The sequence below is a fragment of the Melozone crissalis genome, unplaced genomic scaffold, assembly GCF_028551555.1.
Source record: "Melozone crissalis strain CALT ecotype California unplaced genomic scaffold, PUWL_Pcris_2 ptg000027l_1, whole genome shotgun sequence".
In the NCBI taxonomy this organism is placed as follows: domain Eukaryota; kingdom Metazoa; phylum Chordata; class Aves; order Passeriformes; family Passerellidae; genus Melozone; species Melozone crissalis.
The window spans coordinates 87523539-87535625 of NW_026535805.1; the positions used below are offsets into that span (position 1 = coordinate 87523539).

The 12087-nt window shown below is 35.1% G+C and overlaps 1 protein-coding gene across 1 annotated transcript in view; it reads right to left on the reverse strand.

Annotated features, from left to right (window-relative positions):
* ASCC3 (activating signal cointegrator 1 complex subunit 3) overlaps window positions 1-12087 on the reverse strand; it is a 251047-nt gene that overhangs the window by 116814 nt on the left and 122146 nt on the right. Inside the window, exon 14 of the mRNA XM_054279359.1 lies at window positions 9773-9907. Within this exon, the coding sequence (XP_054135334.1) occupies window positions 9773-9907 (135 nt within the window). The remainder of the gene's footprint in view (window positions 1-9772; window positions 9908-12087) is intronic.

Here is a 12087-nt window from a genome sequence, read left to right on the forward strand (position 1 = left end):
GAGCTGGAAGTAGAAAGTGAATGACAACTGAAATAGTCAACATACAGACCTAAACAATTCCACCAAACCATAATGAAACTAATATTTGAAAAACTTTATTATTTTGAAAATAAATGAAATCAAGAACATTAACTGAAGTCTAATATTGTTTTCCACTTGTTAATAAAATGGTTTTAAAATGAAAACCTGAATCAAGCATCTAAACGTACCCTGGTCAATCTATTTACTTGCACTGATTCTAATAATGTTTTTAAAGAGACAGTGTGAGACAGTTTCCAATATTGCAGTGATGTTTTCTGTCATTTTAGGTGCTTATGAAAATGTATTTTTCAATTATAATGGGTCAGACCCTTAAATTTTTTTAAAAATAACAATTAAAAACATCCTATACCTTCATTGTTTTATAATACAAAAGAAAATTACATGAATCCTCAGGGAGCAAAGGGGACACAGTCAGTTAACAGTGATACTCTGAAGGAAAAACATCAAGCAATTCCAGAAGAAAGCACATATATTTATTCTACAGGATAGCTGTGAACTACAGGATTTGTTCTGAATTTTAGCTCAGTAAAGACAACTACAAAGGGTGTTCTCTGATGGCCTGAATCTTTAAAGCAATCTCCAACCACTTAAAAAAACCAAGACACTGCATCCTTCATTTACAACCCTGAAGAACAGTACTTTGTGATGAACTTTTTAAAGTCAAGCGTGATTGCTAGAAAAAACCCACTAAAATAAAATACAATTCACCGGACCTTGCAAAATTTACTTTTTTTATTTACTGTAGAAGAAATCAAACATGTTTTCTAAAAGAATGTCAATCACTGAACAGCATCAAGCCTGTTGGAGAACAATATAATCACCATGAAATACAAAGTACAACTGATCAACAAGAGGCATTGACTGTCAGCGTGCAAGGCAGAAACCCTTCCAATTGTTATTGACTTTTCAGTTATTACTCTTCATTGCTAATAATTACTGTAGCTACACTATTTCCTGACAAATGAATTGCTAAGTAGATAGGATCTCTTTAAACACTAATCTTTAGTCAGCATAAGATTTCCATAGAAAGGTACTAAAACTGCATGTGATCAGAATCATTTGTCAGCATGGTTTGGTGCATCTTACAAGAAAAGGTGCCTGAAAATTGTCCACAGTCTTACTGTGAACATATTGCATAAGGTCACACACTGCAAACTAGAACTAACGGGCACATTTTGGAAAAGCAAGCAAGACCTAGGGGTCTAGGGGTTGAAAGCAGCTGAAACATGGCTGAAGCAACCAAGCTCTTTGGGCTGAAAAGGGGCTAGGGCAGGGGCTATGCTGACTTGACTGTTTATAATTTCTTCTTGCTGGAGTGCCCACCTCTAACCAGGTATTGTCTGCCTTTTAGCCTTAAATCACAGAACAAAATGAAGAAAAGGGAGCTTTATCCATTCAAGATAACTCACATGTTTTTAATATCCACCTGACCTGATTACACATGGTGAAAACAAGTGCTGGCAGAAATGAAAAGCGAGTAGTAGGCTGTGCTACTGAAGTACAAAAAATGCAGTCCTGGTCCCCAGACTTGTGAAAATTAAAACAGTCATACTGGTTTTGTTTTTGCTTTTCCCTCCCAAATGTCTCAGAAGTTGATCATTTGTTTCTTTATGATTAGCACAGCTATTCAATATCCAAATACACTTGATACAATGAATGAGATTTCAAGTTGAAATCCTCTTATCCAGGGAAGCTGTTGATTAATAACTACTGGGAAAAGATATAGCAAACTTTTTGATCTGGATTACATGTTAAAGCACCCTAATAGCAAACTGAAGGAGATTTTCTCAGTCCAGGGAAAAAGGAATGTTGCGTGGCTTTTCTCTCTCAGTGCCCAGAATGAAGTTAAAACTTCAGGAAAGACAAAGAGATCACAATTGCTGATGCAAAAAATAAGAAATAGCTAAGAATGCATAGGAAAATAGGAAGAGATATTAAAGCTTTAATAAATTCATTTTTTAAATCAGTTAGTTTTACAGTAACATCAACATTTATGCTGATTTTAAAAGAAATACATATATGCTGCTACTGACTGTGCAAACCCCTGTAACTGCAACATCAACTTGTTAGAACTACTCATTACAGCAAGCAATGTCATAACCTGACATCACGGAACCTCTATTAGCCTAATATTCTTCTCATATCCCACAGAGAAAGAAGTTTCAGTATATTTTAAAAGTCTTAGATTTAAAGAGAATTACCTATTAAAGACATTCTTTTAAACAGTATAACTTTGAATTTCAGTTTCTATATTTTGAAGCACTAATAAAAAATTTAAACAAATTTATTTTCCTTGAGGTCTGAATTTACTGAATGCAAAGACTGCACTACCTTGCAGAAGACTGCAGTAGACTTAATTTAAGGAGAGACGTTTAATCATGTTATGAATATGACAACAGTTTCAAATGATCTTACTAAGCACATTTAGTATTTAATAGGAATTTTGTCAACAATGAAAGGGGATGCTATAGGCAACACATTATCCCAGAGTTTATCAGAGCATTTCCATGGAGGATTAGTAGGAAAAGGCATTAAATCTTATATTTACAGTGGTTAAATCCATTACTGATTTTAACCTGAATAACTCTGAAATAGCTGAGAAGCTCTGTACAAAAGCATAAAACCTCTTTCAGTAGTTCCCTGAAGAAAAACATCAGCACCCCTGTCAGCTGTATTTGCAACCTCAGAGATCATTCTAGAAAAAGGTTTGCTAACCCATTTTTCTTGTAGGAGATCCATTACTAATGCAGCGCAGCTTCTGGAAGTAGAACAAATATTCATGAGGTGGCTTTCCAGTGATAAACAGGATGAAACTAAGCACTGTTGCATATCAAGCTGACACTCATGATAGATAAAACAGAATATACAATCAAGCCCATAGATTAGTGGGGGGGAAAGTCCATTTTATTTTTTCACAGGATAGCAGAAGACTGTTGCTTGTTACATCAGTGCTGTACCATCAGAGCCTGAGAGACAAGAAGTCTGAAATCCTTGGATAAGAGACTGGTTTTCAGAAATACAGCTGATAACAGAATTCAGTCTATACCATACAGTTTATACCTTCTGATTCATAATAAAAACACTAGAAAATTCCAGCAAGCTGTAAACAATACACAGGACTACACAGAGCATCAAGCTGAAAGTAGAACTACAAACTTAAAGCTGTGCAAATACAATTTCTAGAATGACACATAAAAAAGTAAGCTATTATAATAACAAAAATATACATCAAACTTCAAGCAGTTTTCCTTTTTAAAGGTCAGGAAAAGCAAAAGCAAAAAGAAATTTATTGTTTCTGTCAACTTTTTATTTCAGTTTACAACAGCTAACACTTAACTTTAATATCTAGGAATACTATTAAAAAACTGAAGGCAATATTTTTCTATTGCTCACAATATATCCCTCTGCAAAAAGGCCTCCCCAAAATCGAAGTGTCCATCTGAATAACAATGCTAAATTCCACAGCTCAGGATTCATTAAAACAGTGGAATTGTTGTATACAGAGCACATTTTTCTTTAACACCTGAATTTTTAGGATCACGTCTTATTGTGAATTTTGTCTCTGACCTTCAAGCAGGACTACTGAATAAAATATCCCATGAAAGAAATACAGAGCACTTCGCTTCCTTCTCTGAGAGACAATTAGCAAATATTTTTCACAAATTAAAAAACATAGTAATTATAAAACAAATAGGAAACTTCAATATATGTTTGACATTTATTATAGCTAATGTATTTGAATACATATCCTCATTTTATTTTTATAGTTTTTTTAATGGCATATCAAATATTAGATATGTTATTAGTAAAACAAAAATAAAATTAGGATTGCTCTGAAATAATTAAATGTCAGGCAAATGATTACACATTAAATATTTGATGAATACTCTCTAAAAATTAATTTCTAATAGTTTAAAAATGTTTGACAGATAATTAAGAGAATTAGTAATTGCTTGGGTTTTTAAGGCCAGTAAAGAATACAATGCTATTAACTATTCTACTTTTTCAGTTCATCCTGTGAAGTAGCCTTTACTTCCATTTGCTGTGTCTAGACTAGAACTGTTTGAGTATTACTTATTCTTGTAAGTCATATACTGGATTTCAGATTATTCTAAGTATGTTATTTATCCATTACAGCAAAAACTACATACAGAATACAAAATAAGGACTCTATTACATTATCAAGATTATTCTCTGCCAGGTATAGCTAAATTTCATGTCAAATGAAATGGCAAGACTGAATGGCCTGTAGTCTGCTAAATTTGGGAACAGTGCCAATAAACATCCATTTATACAAGATAGCTCTTGTCAGACAAACATGATATTATCATTATGAAGCTTAGATTAATCACTCTGCATCACACAGCAGTGATATAATACAGTTAAACTTCTGTCAGAAATTTCATTTATATGATGCAGCATTGGGAATTAAGTACTATATAAAATTAATTTCATTTATTAAAGAGATTAAAGTCAGGCAATGATGACTGAAGAAATTAATTGTATACAGGAACTTTCACATGACAGAATGTCAATGTCTTCAGAGATCCAATTTGACCTATGGATATTTAATATTTGTACCAGTGATCAAAAATTTAAAACATGAACATGCTGATTAAAGATACAGTTTGGAGATAGAAACATTCTGAAATAATGGTAAGTGCTGGCAAGGACAGATCAGTTCCTCACCACCCCTTGGCCCACCTACAGATGACCTTGGAGGTTTCAGGAACAAAGAAACCAGGCCATGTTTGGAGAACAGATTTTAAAAAGAACCTAGAAGAGCTCTTAAAAGTCGTGTTTTATCGTGTTAATACTCAACTTATTGCATAAAATGTATCTGATTTATGGTGTAAGGTGTAAGAACTGGTGTGCCAGGTCAGACACACAGTGTGTCTAGAGCAATAGCTGCTGTGAACAGCAAATGCCTAAGGAAGAGGAGTGTGAATGCTCTTCCCAGCATTATCTCTTGGCCCCTCTAACTTTGCCACTGAAAGACTTCCTGAGTAGCTTCATCTACCTCTAACAACAATAATTTGCTATTTCAATTAATAAAAAATTTAAGTCAATGAAGAGAACTAGCATGAGATCCTGGGTCCAGAGCACTAGGCAGGCCAATTCAGACATGAAGAATTACACATGTCAAGGCTATAAACATTTTAGAAATTGTTACTGGAGCTCAAACAAAATTTTGTGCCTTGCTCAATTCCCTACATCACATTATAAACATTTCACAACAGCTGGTCCTTCTTGTACACAAAAACTATGAATCCATTAGTATGTCCCTGCAGTATTTCTGCAGCTCTGATTTGTTCTGTTTAGAACCACAGTTGTCTGCAATAACATTCTCTTTTTTTTTTTTCCCTAACAGTTGTAATGGTAGAAAACTGTACAGATACAATTCCTGATGACAGTCACTTAAGCCTGTAAATGTGTGTACCCCTATGTGGTACTGAAGTTTGTAGCTTAGCCAGTAAACCTCTCCAGCATTAGAATTACCATTGAAGGAGAAAACTTCTGCACTTTAAGGATACCTGACTGCAACATTGCACTTGATTCAGGCACTGCTATTCCAGGCTCTGGTGTCTAATTCCAGGATGGGTTATTGGAAAGAAAGCAGAAAGTTAAGGAAAATAACAAACTTCTTTATATCCAACTTGACTTCACTGTGCCTTGTGTCTTTCTTTATCTGTTACACTGAAATTGTTAAAAATACTGGCACTGAAAGCTCCTATGACAAAATACATGATGATAAAACCCTTTGGTGAGATGCACATACATTACTGCTCTTAATATAGCTACTTCTGTTGGAAATATTTACTGCTAAGAAAGAAAAAGAAAATTTAGATTGAACAGTAATAGTTTTAATAACAACCCACCACATGCTCTAATCACTGAAATCTTTGGTGTACTCATAAGTCTTCATATGTAAGAGCCTTAATTGCTCAGAGAAATATTGCTGGCATATTACTCATTTTATGATTATTGATGGCTGTTTATGCACAGTTGCTGCTTTGGCAGACTATATATCTTATTTGATTAGTATCTTTATTGTGCTAATTGTATATAAATAAAAATATGTCTCAAAGATACATGCTGTGACATAATTATTTCAATACAGTATATTCATATTAGTTTAAACAGCAAGTTTCTGATGAACAGAGAACATAAAACCACAAATTCCCTCAATATCTTGAAAACTCCTTTTGTAGACAATAGTTATTAGGTAACAGAGCCGGAATCAACAAAGTAATTAATTTTTATTGTAAATGAAATTAATATAATTTAGCTTTGTTTGTTGAATGGATCCTGAAAGAGGACAAATGGAAGTATGTTGGGAAAAGTTACTGGGGGTGTTTTGCTACTGATTTCAGTATGACTAGGCCTTCACTCTATTTTTAGTATTCCCATTACTGATTTATTTATATGTGACAGTGAAGGGAACCTTAAGTACACTGCAGTATCTAATTTGTGTAAAATACTAACAACAGTATTAAAAAATAATATTTTTCCCCAATATCTAGATCACACTTACATGCACAAGAAGTAAAATAATCCAAATTTACACTCATGTAATATGTGCATATGACATGTGCTGATCACTGGAAGAATTTCAAGTTTTTCTGTCTCTTCATAGCCATTGCAAGACTCAAGACAGACACAAGAAGGTTATGTAATCCTTGCTTGAGAACACAATTCCCTCTCATTCATTGCTATATGTTGTGGTTTAGGGATGATACTCCCCAATTTACTGCTCCCCACTGAGAGTCTCCAAACCATGCACTGCTTGCTTGCTTCTCCCCCTCCCACTGCCTCCCCTTGCAGCTGGAGAGGAGAATTGGAGGCAAAAAGGTGAAGATCATGGGTTGGGATAAGAACAATTTACTGGAAACAGCAGTAAGGGAAGAAAGCAAACAGTAATAGGAACAACACTGATGACACAGGGCACAGGACAGAGGGGAACCATTCACGTGTGACTGCAGGAACTGGCGTTACCAGACTGCTCTGCTGCTCCTACATGACCAGAGGGACCCCCTCCTGCCCAGAGGACACCCCCTTCCCTCTGCCCCCAGACCCAGCAATGATGTGAGCTGGTACAGAATAACCTCCAGGTCCTCTATTGGCTACTGAAAAAATTAACCCAATCCTGGCTGGAACCAGGACACTCTGGTCTTCATGCCTTTTCCTTCTTATCTGGTTATAAATTTGTTCTGTTATAGACAGTCACACTTCTTGTTCTTGCTTTTCCAGACAATCATCACCAGCCTGGTCTGTAAGTGCATTTTGCCTCATCTTCCACACTCTTCCTAGGTACTGATTTATAAGAATTTTTAAAATTCTGTTGGGAAAGATTCCATAATTTTGCACATTACATTTTCATGCCTCAAGTTTCTCTGTAAGAACACTTGGAAGTGTGTACCATTAGTACTGATCTTGTCTACAGCTTTTCCTGAAAAAGGGATGATGCTTATATTTTCATATTAAAAGAGTAGTATTCCCACACAAGAATTCAAATTCTCTTGGGAGTTTGGTTAGAATAACAAGTACATTTCACATGAACCTATATAGTGACAATATTTTACTTGCATTTTTTATGAATAGCATGTAAAGCTTACAATTTAAGTACTCACTTTCATTTACCTCTCTCTTTCCCAGTTCCTTCCTCACTTCCTCAATCATGATGCCAAGTCATCACTCTTTTCAGTTATGTTTTCAGCCTCTCTATTCAAGCCATTTCCTCAGTGTAAAAGCAGAGATTTGTCTGATTCATGGCAGCTTCCCAGAAGATTCTACTGTGTAATTCTCTAAATAAGCCAAAGACTGCTCTCCCAAAGTCCTAAGTCTCACCGTCTACCATCACAACCTTCCTCTGAACACTGAACTCAGTCACTACAATGAAATTTGCCATTCATGGAAATGGCTTTCACCAATTCTTGAGCAGCAAAGTAGGGGCCTGGTTGGACTCAAAAGCAGTCCCTAAGTGCAGCTTATGAACCTCATGGGGGGCCTGAATAATGTCACTATCCCAGATAATGGTGGAAAATGAAGTGGGGAGACTTCTGCCAGTATCCACTAGAGTAAGTCACAACCACTACATCTGCCTGGACAGATGATCCACAACAGATCTCAACCAGAACCTCTCTGTCCTTTCCTTCCTGCTCCCACCTAGAAGCAGACAGGAGCTGCACATGTCCAGTTTCAGTGTGGGGCTCTGCACAGTCAAAGATCAACCTAAAGAGAACACAACTCCCTCTCCTCCACCTGCCTGTCTGTGCTTTCCAGCTCGGTGCATTGGACGCACTGCCTCAGAGATGGAATCTGCTGCTATTTCCACAAGTAATAAGCATTACAGCACATCAAACCACATTCATATCACACATATTCCAAACAGGTTTAGAACTTTCCTCTGTGACACTTTTGTGGTTTCCATTGACACAGGAATATGCTTTCTAATTAATTTAATCTAATTTAATTAATTAATTAAAAGTAAAACTAATGAAAAGTATCTTTACAGGACCTGTTTTCACTGACACACACACAGTGAGTTGGATGAATACTTCTTTGACAGATATCTCAAAAAATATGCACTGCTGAAATAAGCATAAATTTTTTCTTAATTTCTTTGGCAATAATTTTGACTGTCTAAATAAATACTAGTATTTTCAATAGCTTATTTTTTTCTTGTATTAACATTAAAAAACTAACATTATTTTTAATAAATGAAGAGTTTCAGTTTTTTTTCCTAAGAAATCTAATGAAAAAAGGTTCAGCATTAATTAGTGCTATAGTAGAAACATGGGGTCTTCAAGTTCAAGTTTGATGTTTTTTATAATATAGCAGATACTAGAAAAAGAGGAGCTTTTAAATATGCTGTTATGAAATATAATGATATCAACTTATATGAGCATAGTTTTAAAATATTTATTATAGCTCTCAGAAGCATCTTGCCAAAGAGAACATAATTTATCCTGATTTCTCCACGTTTCAGAAATCTGATTCTGCCAGCTGTAACATCTATGATCCATTCATAATTACTAAAACTGAATGAATCTTTTCATATTCTCTTCAGAGGTATATAATAAAGTAACATTTTTTATTATAACTAACAACAGATACAAAAACCTAAAACCCTCAGAAGATTGTAATTCACAGGTCTAAAATACTGAAGAGTTTATAGATATTTGCCAGTGCAAGAAAGTATCTCCCATATGTATTAAAACTTTTACAGTAAGTATCTTCTCTAAGTTCATGGGGAGAAATCAATTGTGGAAAGAGAGAGAACCTTATTTTTCATGGGATCTTAAAAAGACACTGCTAAATCTAATCTTTAGACTTAAGTTGATATCACCAAATATAAATGCCACACACAGCACAGAATTAAGAATTGTTATGGAAATATTCTTTCAGCAGATATAATGGCATATTCCTTGAAACTGGTGGTTTAGAGACTTCCTTAGCTGCAAACATGAAAGTTACTGTCAAGTAGTACAAGCTGCATGAAACACAATTATAAGCTTTATCTTAACAAACTGAAAATAACAAGACTTTGCTCCTCCTTTACTATTACTCCTTCCGCTCCCCTATTCAATTCAGCAACCTCACATGACTTTTCAAAGCAAAATCTTCCCAGAAGCTCAAAAATGCTGCATCTATTCCCATGCTGGGACTGTCTTGTAAAAAATATCAATTCCAAGACTGAAAAGACTACCAGCGTAAATGATTCACTTACCTGTTTTTCAGCTTGCCCATATTCTGACCCTTGGGGTGACAAGAAGTGACAAATATGACCATTATTCTTTGCTTTTTCTCGAAGAGCCATAGCAGTTCGTACTGTTGCATTTCTAGCATGAACAAACACCATCACCTTTAGGCAGAAAGAAACAGGGCCAATGAGAAATAATAAAAAGGTTTAATCAAATAATGAAAACTTTAATTACAAAATATTGCCTATGGGAATGACCAAAACTAGGTAATACATGACATACTGATGAAAACTAATGCTGTTCAAAGGCAATTAAAGGATGATCCTGCCTACATTGTTATTCAATATTTTCAAAGAGCTTTTGAGGAGATTGTATCTTTTAAAAATTCTTAAGTCCTTAAAAATAGAGAACAATTGTTGGCCATAAATAGTTCATGTTCACACAGTACTAAGATTAACATTGATGTAAAGAGTTGTGTTATTTGACACATCCTAAATGATCTGGAAACAAATACTGGGCTGATAAACATTCTGATGCTACAACTTGGCTATGTGAGTAAAGAACGACCAATCAAACAGAAGAGAACTGCTCTGCAATGCTCACAGTTAAAAGCCCGCAAGAATATGTCCACTGTTAACAGCAGGACCACTAATGCAATAGTCAAAAGCCATGAAAACCAACTGTTTGAGAGAAATATTTTTACTTTTTTTTTCTTGCTGTTGAGAGTGTCAAGAGATCTCAAAAAAGAGTTGGAGTCTTTTACCTAAAAACAACTAAAATATTCTTTCTTTCTTTCTGATTACTGCCTGCTATAATGCATGTCTAGAAACAACCCTGTGGGCTTTAGAAACTTTGATGGTTGGAGGCACTCAGTATAGATGCTTCAAGAACTGGAATGGGACAGATGGATTGGGACCACATTGAGTTCCCTTTCTCTTCTGCCAATTATACTCAATAAGTTTCAATAAATTCATCAAGTATAAACAAAAAAAACCTGCACATGTTTCTGCTTTTAGTTAGCAGAGGCTTGGAATAAAACTTCAGTTATGATTTCTAAAGCTTCTGCCTACATGTATGGCAATCTCTGACACCACAGCAATCATTCATTCAGTAAGACCTTAGTATGCAGACAAGAACTAAGAAACAAGCATTGTGCAACTGTCCTCTACCCAGAAGCCTTTCTACAGTTCTTATAGACAATTTTCAGATGTGCAGCACTTTTCTTTGATATTTATCTGCCATTGATTTAATAGTGTACAGCTGGATTCATTGGCTTTTATGTGTTAAATGATGACGTCTCAACACCTGAAAAAATTTACAGTGATTGCAAAATTGTTGACTAAAAAACCAGAACTTTTCAGACAGACAACAATCTCAGTACATCTTGTTACATCTTGTAATCTCTGTACATCACAACATGTTTTTAAAGAACCAGCACTAGCTAAAAATTGACATATAACATTTTGTTGGATGTTTTTTTCCCAAATGAAGTCAGTAAACATTCAAATATACTGTAAGACAGCAATATACTCTTAGGAGGGTTAATTTATCCTGTCCTAACTGTGTCAGAGAATATTATATTTCAGTGGCAAAATCTCTGTGCATTACATTATGCAAATAAGTTAGGAAAAGTAATTTAGAATAGAGAGAAGTGGTTCCACAGTTACAAGCTGTGTAATTAGATCTGTACTTTGCAGTTCAAAGCCAGCTCTGGTGTATATAGCCCTAGTGCTGAAAGTGTCTGCTGCTGCTCTCCTGAAACCAAAGCTTTTAAATAATAAAAAATATACAAGAAAGGAGAAAGCAAATGTCCCTAGCTAGGTTACCTCCTCAGAATTTTTGCAAAGTATAAAACAAATCAAACCTTTTACTGAAGACTTTGTTTAAAATTCACAGCAGGAATTGCTTGCGTTCCCCAAAGAGTTGCATATCCCAGGTTTTAATCTTTATGAAAGATGCTAGTGCATCACCAAAGTGCAGAGAAGTGTGCCATTATTACTGAAAATGTATAATCAGGTACTTGAAATACCTTAAAATACATTTCTTTTGCCTTGGACAGCAAAGATGCTTGGATTAACTTTTCCTACTGGAAAATACATATCTCAAACTGACATTCTCTATGATAGCCTTAAAATGTTGCATCATTTTTCTGGGGAAACATGCTGACTCTTTCAGTTATCTTTCCATCTTCCTATTAAAAGCGCTGGTCACTTGAATGCTTGAGTTCAGCAATTCTCTTACTGAACACCTCTCCTCGATGAGAGAAGGCCTAGGTTTTGCCGGCCACTTTCCATCATACCTTTCAAAGAAACTAAGACTAAAGAATGAATTTATTTAATTC